Source organism: Heptranchias perlo, chromosome 15 (assembly GCF_035084215.1).
Source record: "Heptranchias perlo isolate sHepPer1 chromosome 15, sHepPer1.hap1, whole genome shotgun sequence".
In the NCBI taxonomy this organism is placed as follows: Eukaryota; Metazoa; Chordata; class Chondrichthyes; order Hexanchiformes; family Hexanchidae; genus Heptranchias; species Heptranchias perlo.
The window spans coordinates 10,900,587-10,918,501 of NC_090339.1; the positions used below are offsets into that span (position 1 = coordinate 10,900,587).

The 17,915-nt window shown below is 46.3% G+C and overlaps 1 protein-coding gene across 1 annotated transcript in view; it reads right to left on the reverse strand.

Moving 5' to 3' along the window:
* The window catches only part of LOC137332685 (sodium/hydrogen exchanger 2-like), a 148,554-nt gene that overhangs the window by 106,280 nt on the left and 24,359 nt on the right, over positions 1-17,915 (reverse strand). Inside the window, exon 3 of the mRNA XM_067996632.1 lies at positions 7,082-7,332. Within this exon, the coding sequence (XP_067852733.1) occupies positions 7,082-7,332 (251 nt within the window). The remainder of the gene's footprint in view (positions 1-7,081; positions 7,333-17,915) is intronic.

Genomic DNA, 17,915 nt, shown 5'->3' on the forward strand with positions numbered 1-17,915 from the left:
CGAGCAGCAGCCCAAACTATTTTTGTGGCGTGCGGGAGTGCACTCCTGCTGCTCCTAGCCCCACAAAAAGAAGTTTTTTTAAAATTACTTTGGAGGGCCCCCACTTCTGGTCCAATAGGACGCTGCACCCAGTAGCCCATGAAAATGGCTTTAGGGCTTTACCTGCGTTACAGGACCTCGATTAGTATAAATTCATCAGGTCTTCTGCCTGAGTCAGGCAGGTTCCTCAGCCGCCCAACTTTAAGATAGACACGGGGCAAAAAAAGTGGTAAATGAACGGGTTTGGTAGTGTAGTGGTTATGTTACTGGACTAGTAATCCAGTGAATGTAAATTCAAGTCCCACTGTGATAGTTTGAGAATTTGAATTCAGTTAAAGAAAGAAAGTTGTCCAAATTGTTGTAAAAGCTCAACTGGTTCAATAATGTTCTTTAGGGAAGGAAACCTGCTTGTCCTTACCCAGTCTGGCCTACAAGTGACTCCAGTGCTAAACCAATGTGGTTGACACTTACCTGCCCTCTGAAGTGGCCCAGCAAGCCACTCAGTTTTATCAAATAGAGGAAAGCACACCACACCTTCTCAGACCAACTAGGGATGGGCAATAAAATGCCAGCCTTGCCAGCGATGCCCACATTCTCAGAATAAATAAAAAGTTAATGGTTTTGGTTTTAACTGCCTTACCACTCGGTTTCAGCTAGGTGGAGGGAGTTAAAATTCCCCCTTTACATGTTGCACACGTCTAAGAGTTCATTTAGACTACAACCAGTGTCAGTGTTAAGTGCTTTCACCTGGCACCTACGCTGCAGTTAAGGTAGCCTGAATATGGTGTCAGGGTCTGAGCTGACACCAACGTGAAGTGGAGTAGGACTCCTTGAAGGAAGAAGTGTCGTGCAATTTGGGACACAACACCTGATTTATGCAGCACAAGTTCATCGTGTGATTGCACCCTAAGTGGCCCATGAAGTAATACTGTATGAGGGTTCCTGACTTCTTGTAATCTGCTTCATTTTGCCAACAGGCCAAATACGCACAGTGAGGGAAGCATAAAATGGCTTATAGAAACATAGAATCATAGAAAATAGGAGCAGGAGTAGGACATTTGGCCCTTTGAGCCTGCTCTTCCATTCAATATGATCATGGCTGATCCTCTATCTCAATAGCATATTCCCGCTCTCTCCCCATACCCCTTGATGCCTTTTGTGTCTAGAAATCTATCTAGCTCCTTCTTAAATATATTCAGTGACTTGGCCTCCACAGCCTTCTGTGGTAGAGAATTCCACAGGTTCACCACCCTCTGAGTGAAGAAATTTCCCCTCATCTTAGTCCTAAATCCTGAGGCTGAATCCATATCCTGAGACTGTGACCCCTTGTTCTGGACCCCAAGCCAAGGGGAAACAGCCTCCCTGCATCCAGTCTGTCTAGCCCTGTCAGAATTTTATGTGTTTCAATGAGATCCCCTCTCATTCTTCTAAACTCAAGTGAATACAGACCAAGTCGACCCAATCTCTCCTCATATGACAGTCCTGCCATCCCAGGAATCAGTCTGGTGAACCTTCGCAGCACTCCCTTCATGGCAAGTATATCCTTTCTTAGGTAAGAAGACCAAAACTCCACACAATACTCCAGGTGTGGTCTCACCAAGGCCCTGTATAACTGCAGTAAGACATCCTTGCTCCTGTACTCAAATCCTCTTGCAATGAAGGACAACATACCATTTGCCTTCCTAACTGCTTGCTACACCTGCATGTTTGCTTTCAGTGACTGATGTACAAGGACACCCAGGTCCCTTTGTACATCAACATTTCCCAATCTTTCACCATTTAAATAATACTCTGCCTTTCTGTTTTTCCTTCCGAAGTGGATAACTTCACATTTATCTACATTATACTGCATCTGCCATGTATTTGCCCACTCACTCAACTTGTCTAAATCGCCTTGAAGCCTCTTTGCATCCTCCTCACAACTCACAATCCCACCTAGTTTTGTGTCATCAGCAAACTTGGAAATATTACATTTGGTTCCCTCATCCAAATCATTGATATATATTGTGAATAGCTGGGGCCCAAGCACTATTCCCTGCGGTACCCCACTAGTCCCCGCTAACAAACTATGGGTTTGCACCTCTCCCAACAGGTTGTTTGCTTGTGAAAGAAAATAGGAATGGAAGCTAATTTAAGAAAAGTGAGACAGTGTATCTGATGTTACTTTATCTCTGCCAACTAGAACATAATAAATCTGAACGAATCAGATGCCACTATTGCTATAAAGCATTAACTCCACCTTTGTTTCTGTATAATCATGGAAGGGTTACAGCACGAAAGGAGGCCATTCGGCCTATCGAGTCCATGCCGGCTTTATGCAAGAGCAATCCAGCTAGTCCCACTCCCCCGCCCTATCCCCGTAGCCCTGCAATTTTTTTTCTTTTCAAGTACTTATCCAGTTCCCTTTTGAAGGCCATAATTGAATCTGCCTCCACCACCCCCTCGGGCAGTGCATTCCAGATCCTAACCACTCGCTGTGTATAAAAGTTTTTCCTCATGTCACCTTTGGTTCTTTTGCCAATCACCTGAAATCTATGTCCTCTGGTTCTTGGCTCTTCCGCCAATGGGAACAGTTTTTCTCTATCTACACTGTCTAGACCCTTCATGATTTTGAATACCTCTATCAAATCTCCTCTCAACCTTCTCTGTTCCAAGAGGAACCCAAGCTTCTCCAGTCTATCCACGTAACTAAAGCCCATTATCCGTTGAATCATTCTAGTAAATCTCTTCTGCACCCTCTTTAAGGCCTTCACATCTTTCCCGCACTGCGGTGCCCAGAACTGGACACTATACTCCGGTTGTGGCCAAACCAGTGCTTTATAAAGGTTCATTATGACTTCTATATTTTTGTACTCTATGCCTCTATTTATAAAGCCCAGAATCCCATATGCTTTTTTAACTGCTTTCTCAACCTGCCCTGTCACCTTCAACAATTTGTGCACATATACCCCCAGATCTCTCTGTTTCTGTACCCCTTTTAGAGTTGTGTCCTCTAGCTTATATTGTTTCCCCTCGTTCTTCCTACTGAAATGTATCACTTCGCATTTTTCTGCGTTAAATTTCACCTGTCACGTGTCCGCCCATGCCACCAGCCTGTCTATATCCTCTTGAAATCTATCACTATCTTCCTTATTGTTTACTTCCCTGCCAAGTTTTGTGTTATTTGCAATTTTTGAAATTGGGCCCTGTACACCCAAGTCCAAGTCATTAATATATATCAAGAAAAGCAGTGGTCCCAGCACCGACCCCTGGTGAACACCACTGTTCACCTCCTTCCAGTCCAAAAAACAACTGTTCACCACTACTCTCTGTTTCCTGTCACTTAGCCAGTTCTGTATCCATGTTGCTATTGCCCCCTTTATTCCATGGGCCGCAATCTTGATGATAAGCCTACTAGGCGGCACTTTATCAAACGCCTTTTGAAATTCCATATACACCACATCTACTGCATTGCCCTGATCTACCCTCTCTGTTACCTCATCAAAAAGCTCTATCAAGTTAATTAAACATGATTTGCCTTTAACAAATCCGTGCTGGCTTTCGCTATTCAATCCACACTCGTCCAAGTGACTGTTAATTCTGTCCCGGATTATCGTTTCTAAAAGTTTCCCCACCACGGAGGTTAAACTGACTGGCAAGTTGCTGGAGGAAAGTTGCTGGGTTTATCCTTACACCCTTTTTTGAACAAGGGTGTAACATTTGCAATTCTCCAGTCCTCTGGCACCACCCCCATATCTTTGGATGTTTGGAAGATTATGGCCAGTATCTCCGCAATTTCCACCCTTACTTCCCTCAGCCACCTAGGATGCATCCCATCCGGACCAGGTGACTTATCTACTTTAAGTACAGCTAGCCTTTCTAGTACCTGTTCTTTATCAATTTTTAGCCCATCCAGTATCTCAACTATATCTTCCTTTAATGAGACTCTGGCAGCATCTTCTTCCTTGGTAAAGACAGATGCAAAGTACTCATTTAGTACCTCAGCCATGCCCTCTGCCTCCATGAGTAGATCTCCTTTATGGTCCTTAATTGGCCCCACCCCTCCTCTTACTACCCGTTTACTGTTTACATGCCAGTAGAAGACTTTTGGATTCCCTTTTATATTGGTCGCTAGTCTATTCGCATACTCTCTCTTTGCCTCTCCTATTTCCTTTTTCACTTCCCCTCTGAACTTTCTATATTCTGCCTGGTTCTCACTTATATTATCAACCTGATATCTGTCATATGCCCCTTTTTTCCATTTCATCTTACTCACTATCTCTTTTGTCATCCAGGGAGCTCTGACTTTAGTTGCCCTACCTTTCTGCCTGGTGGGAATGTGCCTAGACTGTACCTGAACCATCTCCTCTTTAAAGTCCGCCCACTGTTCAATTACAGTTTTGCCTGCCAATCTTTGATTCCAATTTACCCGGGCCAGATCTGTTCTCATCCCATTGAAATTGGCCCTCCTCCAATTGAGTATTTTTACTTTAGAGTGGTCCGTGTCCTTTTCCAAAGCTATTCTCAACCTTATGATACTATGATCACTGCTCCTTAAATGCTCCCCCACTGACACTTGCTCCACTTGGCCCGTTTTATTTCCCACTGTACTTGTTAAACACGGACTGCTGTTTTTGCAAGTGACAGAGAACACATGAAATATGGTCCGGAATACTAATTATAGCTCTCGAGTCTATGCTTTGCTGAATTTTATTCCAAGTGATGTGACGGGATTAAATTATTTTTATTACTTGTCAGGGCCCCTCCTGGGATTTGAAGCTGAACTTCATCTAATCTTGCACCAGCCCCATGGCTGTGACTATCAGTGCAATTTACAGCCATAGTAATAACCTGTAACTCAATGCTGAAAGCATTGGAACTCAAATTGTTGTTCCAAATTTCAACATCCACAATATGTTCAAAACTCCACAATGTTTCTAGCCAATTGTATTGTATTTTTTGATCTAACTACTAACTATGGTGGGTCCTTTCTAGCTCTTAAAGTTCAGACACTTTCTAAATTGCTACTGTTGAAAATGACACAGTATAATAAGACAAAAGGATGAAGTTAGCAGAAATATCAGTACTTCCTCAAATTTATCAAATAATTAACCTGGTTATATATGATTTTGGTACTAAAAAGTTACAATTGTCCGCTAGGAGATAAAATGGCGAGGAATTAGCCTTTCACCCTCAATGGCAATGGGGATCATTCTGACTTTATGCGATCGTGTAAAACGGGCAATCGCGTATCGGCAGCCCATTATACGTCTCTCCCGACTTTCATTTCCATTGAAGTCAAAATGTATGACGGACGGCTGATCCAATATCACCCATTTTACACTCTCGCGCAGTCAGGATTACCCCCAATATCCTCTTGGACATTCCTGCTTTGCGAGCCCAACAGAAAGTTGACCTGTTCGCCCTTGTAATGTAAATAGGTCAACTTCAATCAACTGGCTCCCAACTGACTGACAAAAAGCAGCCTTTAGAGCTGGTCAGAGGTTTCTGGTCAGTCACTAACTTTAAATGATGTGGGTGGAGAGTGATTCAGCAAAGTCAACAAGAAAAGGCACATTTCATTCAAGCAAAATATGGAAAATTGGTCAGAAATAGTCATAAAAGTACAAATAGAGAAGGAAGAGACAATAGGGAAGAAAATAGAAGTCATAGAATCATAGAATTATACAGCACAGATGGAGGCCATTCGGCCCATAATATCTATGCCAGCACTTTGAAAGATCTATCCATGTCATATTAAAGTTTTTAAGTTGTATTTCAGATGTTTCTCTAAACTATAGGGTTTTATTGTTGTAATAAAGCAACTTCAAATCTCCCTGGTATGATGACAATAATTCAGTGTCTCAGTGTGTGAAGTGAAATCTTTTGCCGGGTACGGAACTCCCTGGAGTTGTCACTACTGGAAGGTTAAAATGCAACTTTATTCTTTTCATGTGAGGTGTGGGATGCCTGTGCCAGGTAATGGACCAGTCCTCTACAGTCTGCAATCAGCATCAGAGCCACCTCGGGGCAGGTGTAGTGCATTTAAGTACAGAGTAAAGGAACCTTGAAGCATGCCAACTATTTGCCCTCCCAGTCAGGGAATGGTGTGTGGTACAGGACACGTAAAACAGTGGGGGGAAAATGGATTCATAAAAAACAGGGTACAGGTATATAAACAGTGCTTTATGTAATTATACTGTTAATGTACATTTCACGAACAATACGTATTAATGATAGCAATTTATGGGGGATTCCTATGGTAGAGGAAAATGCCATATTATTTATTAATCTATGTATTGACGGATTATGACAGGGTAATTTAATTATCTGCGTTAATGTATAGATCAGCAATGTACTGAAAAGTATGTATGAACTGGGCATGGAATTTCGCACGCTGTAATGAGTTTCAAATCATTAACACTTCAGCGTGAAACTAACATGCAGCGTACCTGTACTCACTGACAGCTGGTGCCAGTATGTCATTACAAAACCCCAAATATATATAAAATTAGTATATTGTACATGTTATTTGTAATATGACAACGTAGAGTAATTTTAAGGCTGTAGTTTAAATTTGGGGTTCAAGTAAACTTAGAAACCGTTAAAGCTTCACTCATAGTCTGAAACCCAAGAACTGGATTACTTTCTAATTCTTACTATCTGTCTGTCTATAGTTTCGCTAAACTCCTCTTGTCTCTCTACCTCCCTCTCTTCCTTTAAAATCCTTTGTGTAGACCCCCTCTTGGACAAGATTTTGGCCATCCTTCCTAACCTCTCCTCCTTTGGCTCTGTGTCTGTTTCCCTCAAATCTCTGAAACACTTGAGGAGTTTTTAAGGGCACTATATAAGTATAAGCTATTGTTGTTGAGAAACCCAACAACCTACAGCTACGGGTAGATAATTCTTCTGTCAAGAAACTCAACACTTGGGTTGGGTGAAGAGCATGTCAATATTGTTGTCGTGGCACAATACAAGTTCTGCAAAGATGATGACATTTCACAGAGCCATTAAGTGGTTTGCTAACCCCTGAGATGATGCCTTTAATAGCTGTAATACTTACGCCACAATGCCAGAGAAGTGGAACATTTCGGCAGTCAGATATGACAAGTAGCTGTACAGGAATACGAAGAGAGGTTCAATCACGCGGATATTCTCCGTGAAACGAGTGGTGAGAGCTGCAATGATTCCATAAGTAACGCCCACTAGTAAACCTCCGAATCCCACAAGAAAGAACTTAATAATTCCAACCAAAACATCTGACACTCCAACTGAGGGCATTGTGCAGAAAGTCTTAAACAGTTTGTATAAAACCTGCAAGAAGAAAAACAAAAGGAATATTATGAAAAGGGATAACAGTTTTTCACTGACTATCCAGGATCCAGTGTACCTTTTGAGGAAAATTGTGAGTGTTTAGGCAGGAATTAAAGAATTCAGAGAAACTTCAATGTAAGACCACCAACTCTGAGCACTAACTTTATACAATGGAGGCTGCAAATTACTGTTGACAATATTGGCTGATGAACACTCGAGTGTAAATCCACAAACGCACTCCCAGCTGGGAGCTCCAATTGTAGGGAGTGCAGGTCGGAGGTAGGGCTACAACACTGTAGTGCTAATCCTGTGACCAGTGCTCCCTGCTGTGGGACTCCTGGATCAGTGAATAGCCCTTTTTAATGCACTTGTATGCCAAGCGGAGGCTATATGAACGCAAGTGTCGGCAGATATCACCAAGTCATTTCCAGCCTCACAAAACTTTATACATTGTGATTCATGAAATTTGTAAACATTACAGAAGTTACCTCTGCTGTTTTAATTGTTATTTTAAAACCTGCACCTCAAACTGCATGGGTCAATTGTAGATTAATTGATAGAGATTGATTGCTACGATTAGTCAACAATCTTCTTGTATCAAGCAACTACCAGGATTGTAGAAGGTGAACTGGATGGACCTTGGACTATTTTCATCTAGCAATTCCTATGTTCCAAACTTATTCCTCGCCCTCCAGGTTTTATTTGAGATAGGGTTAGATTCACAGAACTAAAAAAGCAAGCATAAATCTGATAAGTATATTTTGTTTTTCCTGGAAGGGTTAGGAAGCAAGATTCCCATTATTATAAGTAACGGTGGTTATAGATACTGTTTTACAGATTGGGAGTTGCAATTCCACACAGGCTTCCAGATGAGTAATCAATTTACAATTCTCATAATCACATAATCTGAAAGGCCTGGTGACATTACACATTTGTGTTCGATCATTTTCATTTTACACAGATATACATAATTGTTGTCAATATAACCTATTATGCCACTCTTGTGTGTTAAAAGAGTGCTCTCCATTTTTGCTGTTCAACACACTCAGTTAAAAAAGATTCTTGGTTAAAATACTCGTGGCATCATTTTCCTTTCTCCACGGTTACTGTGTTGAAAATCAAAACCCTTGGACTACGGTATTTAGTCTTATGAAAGTGTTTAAGGATTTAGACTGACGAAGGTCTGTCTGCTGATTATGACAGTCTGCACAAAATGAACTAAATTTTAACCCCACGAACGGGTGGGATGGAGGCAGGTGGAGAGGTGAAAATTGTAAAAAAACTAAAACCCGTCCCCAACTCACCTCCAACCTGCCCACTTCCGGTTTCAACAGAGGCGGGTCGAAGAGCAGGTGACCAACCTGCTCTTAGGAGGCGGGTCGGTCAATGAAAGCTTTCAAGGAAGCTACGGGCCTCCATTTTTACAGCTTTTTTATTTTTAATCCCAGGGGGCCAGGATTCCTGGGCCTTCTGCTTCGCGCCACATAAGAGGAGGCGAGAAGGCCCAAAACAGCAGACAAGTGCCTCTATCGCACTGCTTGCGGGCCCAGAGAAGCAGGAGTGCTTCCCCCAGGCCCAACAAGCCTACTTGCAGCGGCCCCCCCATTCATGATCTCTAACATTGCTGCAGGAGTTCCTCAGGGCAGTGTCCTAGGCCCAACCATCTTCAGCTGCTTCATCAATGACCTTCCCTCCATCATAAGGTCAGAAATGGGGATGTTCGCTGGTGATTGCACAGTGTTCAGTTCCATTCGCAACGCCTCAGATAATGAAGCAGTCCGAGCCTGCATGCAGCAAGACCTGGACAACATCCAGGCTTGGGCTCATAAGTGGCAAGTAACATTCGCGCCAGACAAGTGCCAGGCAATGACCATCTCCAACAAGAGAGGGTCTAACCACCTCCCCTTGACATTCAACGGCATTACCATCACCGAATCCCCCACCATCAACATCCTGGGGGTCACCATTGACAAGAAACTTAACTGGACCAGCGATATAAATACTGTGGCTACAAGAGCAGGTCAGAAGCTGGGTATACTGCAGCGAGTGACTCATCTCCTGACTTCTCAAAGCCTTTCCACCATCTACAAGGCACAACTCAGGTGTGTGATGGAATACTCTCCACTTGCCTGGATGAGTGCAGCTCCAACAACACTCAAAAAGCTCGACACCATCCAGGACAAAGCAGCCCGCTTGATTGGCACCCCATCCACCACCCTAAACATTCACTCCCTTCACCACCGGCGCACAGTGGCTACAGTGTGTACCATCCACAGGAGGCACTGCAGCAACTCGCCAAGGCTTCGTCGACAGCACCTCCCAAACCTGTGACCTCTACCACCTAGAAGGACAAGGGCAGCAGGCACATAGGAACAACACCACCTGCACGTTCCCCTCCAAGTCACACACCATCCCAACTTCGAAATATATCGCCGTTCCTTCATCGTCGCTGGGTCAGAATCCTGGAACTCCCTTCCTAACAGCACTGTGGGAGAACCTTCTGCAGTGGTTCAAGAAGGCGGCTCACCACCACCTTCTCAAGGGCAATTAGGGATGGGCAATAAATGCTGGCCTTGCCAGCGACGCCCACATCCCATGAAGGAATATATAAAAAAACCCCACCCCATGATTTCCGACCCCTTGATCTCCAGCCCCTGATGACCTCCAACCCAATGATAACCCCAGATCCCCCGATGACCATTCCCCAGAGGGCCGACCCCCCATAGACTCCGACCCCCTCCAATAACTCCCAAACCCCGATGACCCACCCCCAATGACCCCTGACCCCTCGATGACCAACCCCCAATGACTATGGACCCCGATGACTCCCGAACCCTGATGATTCCTGACCCCAATGACTCCTGACCCTGATGACCCCCGACCCACCGATGATCGACCCTTGATGACTTCTGAACTCCCTGATGACTGACCTCCAATAACTCCCGACTCCCCCGATGACCCCCGGCAACCCCTCCGATGACTCCAGAACCCCCCCCCCCTCCGATGACTCCCAACTCCTGATGATCCCCGACCCCCCCGATGACCGACCCCTGATGACCCCAACACCCCCCCACCATGACCAACCCCCCGCCCCCCCCCCCCCCCGCCCCATCTAAGACTTACCTGCTCGCGTCCGCATCTTGGCTCTTCTCCTGTCCAACTGACGGCCAACCTGTCAATCTGGCTGGCATGTTGGGCAGGAATAAAAAAAGACGTCCTTACGTCAAAATTGTAAGGATGTAACCCGTACTTCCAGCTTTCCCGTCAGGAATTCTGCCACCCACCCCCTCCCCCCCCCCCCCGCCATTTGCTGTCTTCCCGGTTCCAGGTTAAAATTTACCCCAATGAATTTGGATGGCCTCAGTCTAGTTCCTAGTGACCATGAATAAGCAGCAGAAATTTGCCCATAATCCAGAAGAAATTGGCACAAAATTTAGCAACCTTAATCCAAGAAGCCTTCAAAATAAATTGTGGGGGGGGGGTGGGGGGATTTCAACCATGCTGATTGGGAAGAGCAGAGCATTTCCAACACCAGTCGTCCTGGTAACATCTCGAAGTGGGATTTTTGGGGCCCTCTTCTCACTAAGAGTTGGGCTGTGAATCACATAAACCCCTCAAACAAGGAGACAGGGGAAGATTTTCATTTCATTTTCAGTTCGTGAGGTAGCCCATCACTTTTTTCCCTTTCGGTGATGTGATTAGGATGATGATGCTCTGAGCGTGTCCATTTCCAAAGCAATCAATTATTTGATTAAAGAAAGCTTTCTGCCAAGTTTGTTTAAAAATTCTGAAATGTTTTTAATCGAGCTGTTGAGGTGAATAGATTGTATGAACAAGCACACAACTGCTGTTATATTGATGTCAGGGATAAAACACTGGCACTTTGCGACGTCATCTTTAAAAGCAACTTTAATTGGACAGTTCCTCTTCATGTAAACACAAAGACAGATTTGAATGGCACGAAATGGTCAATCACCCTCACATTGACAACCTGTGATCTTTCGTAGCTCATGTGATTATGGAAGGAATCACAGTTTGTTCCATTGTAACATCAAACTCACAGACGGTCAACACCTGCTACCAGAGTGAGTCATCAGATAAGAGATTCGTTTTAAAATTCAGACACACTCAAATGTCGGGAGATTTAAAGGGGAAGGGGAAGATGTACCTTAAAACCTTGGGCTCGATATTAAAGCAGATTCAGGATCTGAGCGGTGGAAACCGATAATGGGCAACAAATGTGCAACAGGGATGCCTCATTATCATTTTACTTCCGGGTTTCGCGTCCCCATTGCGCGCGAGCGGACTTGATGCAGACCCACATGACGGGAATTCATCTCAACTATTTAAAGGGCCACTTCACAGATGCAATGGTGGAGGAGGTTTGGAGTTTTGTGCATTGTGTCGAGAGTAGAAGCAGAGTAATGGGATCTAGGGGGGCAAAGGCTGTGCCCAGGTTCAGTGAGGCATCCCTGGATAGACTGCTGGGTGCAGTAAGGGCGAGGAAGGAGGCCCTGTTTCCCAGCAATGGGAAAGCAAACCTGCAGCCACTACAAAGAAGCCGTGGTTGGAGGAGGTGCAAGTGGTGAGCAGCAGAAGCGTCACCAGGAGGACATGGAAACAGTACAGGAACAGCAGTCCCTGCCCTTTGCAGATGAGCATTCCTCAAAGGAGCTCAATCCTGCTTCGGGTGCACCGTCACAGGGCAATGCGAACCAGGCACCAGCGCAGATACGAGCACTTCGGTGGGTCCTCGTAGAGAGTTGGGTGGGATCTCACTAGATGAATCACAGTTCACAAGCGAGCGCGAGCAGAGGGTGGTGGCAGCTGTGGAGAGTCCGCGTTGGAGGGCGCACTCCTCTCCAAGCTCTGCTCAGCTGCACGGAGATGCTGAGCCCAGCAGGGGGGTGCATCAATTAATTGGAGAATGCTGGAGGCTCAGCAGCAAATGTGTGAGGCACTAACAGTCACACGTTCCTCAATATCACAGAGAATGGAGGAGTCCAGCTCGAACGTTTGTGGATTGATGTCGCAGGCTATTGTGAAGATGTCTTCCATTGAGAGAGTGGCCTCCTGTGTGGAAGTTGTATCAGGGCGCACTAATCAGTCCCTGCAGGCCCTGACAGCGGCCTTACAAACTCTGACCGTTAACATGTTTACCGGCTTCCACATGTTGACAGATAGATTAGACATGGGCTTTCAAGTCATCACTCCAAGTTGCTCTCCTGCAGAGAGGCAGGAGTGATGTGCCGCAGGCCCAGGGGAGGGAGGATGGCGATACTGGAGATGAAAGTGTGCACTCTTCTTTCTCAAAGCATCTACATGTCTCACCCGTTACCCCCCCCCACCGCCCCCCCCACCCCAACAATCAACCAGAACACGAGATGCTGCCTCCTCTCCCACTGGCCCAGTCTGCCCCTGCATATGTGCAGGTGGAACATTCTTTGGCGGGGCCCGCACGTGCTCCAAATCCCAGAGGTCGTCTGCCACGAGCACCAAGGAAGTCAGAGCAGGGAACAGAGTGGCCAGTCACTACCTCCGCTGAAGCCTAAGGGTTTGCACCACGTAGGAGTGCCAGAGAGAGAAAGAGAGAAGCTTTATAGTTCACCAAGTGTACGCACATGGGAGTTTTTGAACATTTGTTAATATATTTAATTTATTAAGCCACGTTAAATTTATTACTTTGCACCACTTTCCTGTGTTCCCCAATCTTGAATGGCAAGTGACAAGTCAGGTTTTCATTTGTTTGCTGCTGATTGTGAAGACATGGAATTGAATGTCACCAATTGGTGAGTGTGAAACCAATGGATGAATGGTTACAGAACTGCTTCGTGTCAGTGGGAGTGGGGCGGGGGCAGGGGAAGGGGGAGGGAGGGAGAGGGGAGGGGAGGGGGAGGGAGGAGGGAGGGGCAGGGGAGAGGAGGGAGCAGAGTGGGCAGAGGAGGGAGGGGGTGTGGGGAGGGAGGAGGGGCAGGGAGGAAGAGGGAGGAGGGGCAGGGAGGGAGGGGAGGGATGGGGAAGGGAGGAGGGGCGGGGGAGGAAGAGGGAGGAGGGGCGATGAGGGAGGGGGAGGAGCGGGGTAGAAAGGAGGGGCGGGGAAAGGAGGGAGGAGGTGTAGGGAAGGGAGGGAGGAAGGGCAGGCAAGAAGAGGGAGGAGGGGCAGGGAGGGAAGGAAGGGGGCGGGGAGGGAGGGAGCGGGACTGGAGGTGGGGGAGGGGGAGGGGAGGGAGGGGGCGGGGGCGGGGGAGGGGAGGGAGGGGCGGGGGCGGGGGAGGGAGGGGATGTGATAGTTACTTTGATCCAGTGTGAGTGACTAACTGAACCCTCGAGCTATTAGGGCATCCCTGACATCCCAAGCAGCAATGTGATCGACTGGTTTGGCATCGCGCACCCCATCGTCATCTTCCTCCTCCTCTCCATTGGAATCCTCATCAGATGAGGATTGCTGAGCCTCTTGTTCCTCCTGCACCTCTAGTCCTCGCTGCTGCGCTCTGTTGTGCAGAACGCAGCACACGATTGGTGTGGAGACCCTCGGTGGTGAGTATTGAAGGGTGCCTCCAGACCTGTCCAGGCACCTGAAGCACAACTTGAGCACACTGATGGCTTGCTCGATGACACATCTGCTTGTCATATGTCTCGCACGGTACCACTCTTGGGTGTTCGTCGGTGGGGTTCCTCGGAGGTGTCATCAGCCAGGTTTAAAGGGGGTATCCTTTGTCGCCTTGCAGCCACCCTTTAAGGATCGTTCCAGATCTGAACATGTTGGGGATGTTGGACTGCCGCAGTATGAAAGCATCATTGCAGCTCCCAGAGAATCTGGCACAGACCTGCATGAACCTTTTCTTGTGGTTGCACACCAGCTGTGCATTGGTGGAATGTAATCCCTTGCAGTTGATGAATGCTCCTGGTTGATCTGGTGGTCCTCAGATTGCCACGTGTGTGCAATCGATGGCACCCTGTACCTGTGGGAAGCCAGTCAGAGACGCGAATCTGCGTGCCCACTCATTCTGGCTATTGTCATCACCGGGGAGGTTTACATATCTCCCAGTCCTGGCAAACAATTCATCCATCACCTGCCTCATGCATTTATGTGCAGCCGACTGCGAGATCCTCGATATGTCTCCGGTGGCGGCCTGGAAATGACCAGAGGCAAAGAAATTGAGGGCGGTGGTGACTTTCACAGTCACTGGTAATGCGTGGCCACCAGGTCCAGCAGGCAGCAAGTCTTCTTCTAGGAGGCTGCAGATGTCCATGACCACCTGACATGACAATCTCAGCCTTCAGAAGCTCTGCTCTGTCGACAGGTCAAGGAAGCTGAGCCTCTGTCTGTAGACCCTGTTAGGTGGGTAGGGCCTTCTGCGAGTTCGACCCCTCTGTGGCTCCGTTCTTTTCTGGCCACCTGCAGCTCCCTCCACAACACGCCCTTGCTGCTGATGATGCTATTTGTCTTCCTCGTCTGAAGTCCAATCTAAAGCAGCCATGATGCCATCCATCGTGATGTTCTCTGTGTGAACAACTCCAAACTCTACAAATAAATCTCTCACAAGTATTCTCACCAAACCGTTTCCTAGAGGGAACTGAGAAAGTAGCTGTGAGCACTGGACCTTTATTCAGATCAGGACTCCTTACCCTTAACCATCCTGATAAAGTGCCGCTCAAACTGGCCTCGTACAGTAGCTGTTAATTCCAAATTGGGCTCCCAGCACATAATAGGAGCCTGATTTAAATATGTTAATGACCGCCCCGCCTCTCCACGGCAGGACACTCGGATGCCCTGATATCCACCGCCGTGAAAACGGAAGGGGCCGCATTGGGGTATTTGAAGGTTTTAAACCCCTAATCCTCTCCCGCCCGTCGTGTGGGGTTAATATCAAGCCCCTTGTCTTTGTAGACAGAGAATGTTACAAACTTCCTTTTAGAACCATAGAACAATAGAAAAGATACAGCACAGAAGGGGGCCATTCGGCCCATCGTGTCCGCGCCGGCTCAAAGAACAACCAGGTGTCCATTCTAATCCCACCTTCCAGAACCCGGTCCGTAGCCCTGCAGCTTACAGCACTTTAGGTGCAGGTCCAGGTACCTTTTAAAAGAGTTGAGGGTCCCTGCCTCTACCACCAATGCGGGCAGTGAATTCCATACACCCACCACCCTCTGGGTAAAAAAGTTTTTCCTCATGTCCCCTCCAATCCTTCCGCCAACCAGCTTAAATCTATGTTCTCTAGTTCCTAAACTCTCCACTAGGGGAAACAGGTACTTGCTGTTTACTTTATCTGGGCCCCTCATAATTTTGTATACCTCAATCAAGTCTCCCCTCAGCCTCCTCTGCTCCAAGGAAAACAACCCCAGCCTATCCAATCTCTCCTCGTAGCTGCAATTTTCAAGCCCTGGCAACATTCTTGTAAAGCTTCTTTGCACTGTCTCCAGAGCAATTTCGTCCTTCCTGTAATGTGGTGACCAGAACTGTGCACAATACTCCAGCTGTGGCCTTACCAGCGTTTTATACAGTTCCATCATTACATCCCTGCTTTTGTATTCCAGACCTCGGCTAATAATGGAGAGTATTCCGTATGCCTTCTTCACAACCTTATCTACCTGTACTGCCACCTTCAGGGACCTGTGCACATGCACTCCAAGGTCTCTCACTTCCTCTACCCCTCTCAATATATTTCCGTTCACTGCGTATTCCCTTTTACTGTTTGCCCTCCCTAAGTGCATTACCTCACACTTCTCCAGGTTGAACTCCATTTGCCACTTTTCTGCCCACTCCACCAACCCATTGATATCTTCTTGGAGTCTACAGCTATCCTCTTTTTAGGCCATCTGCAAATTTGCCAATCATGCCCCCTACATTCAAATCCAAATCATTAACATATACCACAAACAGCAAGGGACCCAACACTGAGCCCTGTGGCACACCACTGGAAACGGATTTCCATTCGCAAAGACATCCATCGACTTTTACCCTTTGTTTCCTGTTACTGAGCCAATTTTGGATCCAATTCACCACATTTCCCTGTATCCCATGGGCTTTTACCTTTCTGACCAGTCTGCCATGTGGGATCTTGTCAAATGCCTGACTAAAATCTATGTAGACAGCATCCACTGCACTACCCTCATCAATCCTCCTGATCACTTCCTCAAAGAATTCAATCAAATTTGTTAGGCATGACCTTCCCTGAACAAATCCATGCTGACTATCCTTGATTAAACCATGCCTTTCCAAGTGACAGTTTACCCCAGCTCTCGGTATTGATTCTAATAGTTTGCCCACCACCGAGGTAAGACTGACCGGCCTATAATTGTTTGGCCATTCCCTCATACACTTTTTAAACAATGGTACTACGTTTGGAGTCTTCCAGTCCTCCGGTACCTCCCCTGTATCTAGTGAAGTTTGGGAAAATGACCCTCAGAGCATCCACTATTTCCTCCCTGGCTTCCTTCAATAGCCTAGGAAACAATCCATCCGGCCCTGGTGACTTATCAACTTTCAAGAATTCCAGTCCCTCTAGTACTTCCTCTCTCGTTATGTTTACCTTATCCAATATTTCACACCTCTCCTCTTTAACTACTACGTCCGGATCATCCCTTTCCTTTGTGAATACGGAGACAAAATATTCATTTAAAACCCTGCTCACATCCTCTGCTTCTACACACAAGTTACCCTTATCATCCCTGATAGGTCCCACCTTTTCCTTAGCTATCCTCTTGTTCTTAATGTACTGCTAAAACATCTTTGGGTTTTCTTTAATCTTACTAGCTAATATTTTTTCATGCCCTCTCTTTGTTTTCCTTATTTCCTTTTTTACGTCATCTCTGTACTTTCTATACTCCTCTAGGCTTTCTGCAGTATTTAGTTTTCTGTGACAGTCATAGGCTTTCTTTTTCTGCTTTATCTTGCCCCGTATACTTCTAGACAACCAGGGGGCTCTAAATTTGGCAGTGCCACCCTTTTTCTTTGAGGGGAGGTGTCTGCATTGTACCCGTAGAATTTCACTTTTTAGTGCCTCCCACTGGCTTGCCACTGATTTCTCCTCAAGTAGTTGTGTCCAGTCCACTTCTGCCAAATTACCTCTTAGTTCTGTAAAATTTGCCTTCCCCCAATTTAAAACGTTTACTCCTGATTTAACTCTGTCCTTTTCCATATTAATGCTAAAACTAACTGAATTGTGGTCACTATCCCGAATATGGTCACCCACTGTCACTTCACCCACTTGCCCATCTTCATTTCCCAGGACTAAATCTAGAATTGCATCCCCTCTTGTTGGGCTTGTCACTTACTGGCTAAAAAAGTTCTCCTGGACACCGATCAAGAATTTTGTGCCCTCTGTGCCCCTCACACTGTTTGAATCCCAGTTGATGTTAGGGTAGTTGAAGTCCCCTACTATTATTGCCCTCTTATTTTTGCACTCAGAAATTTGCCTTGATATCTGTTCTTCTATCTCCCTTTCACTATTCGGGGGTCTACAGTACACTCCTAGTAGTGTGACTGCCCCTTTTTTATTTCTTAGCTCAACCCATATGGCCTCGATTGATGATCCATTTAGCATATCATCCCTTCTCACAACTGTAATTGATTCTTTAAC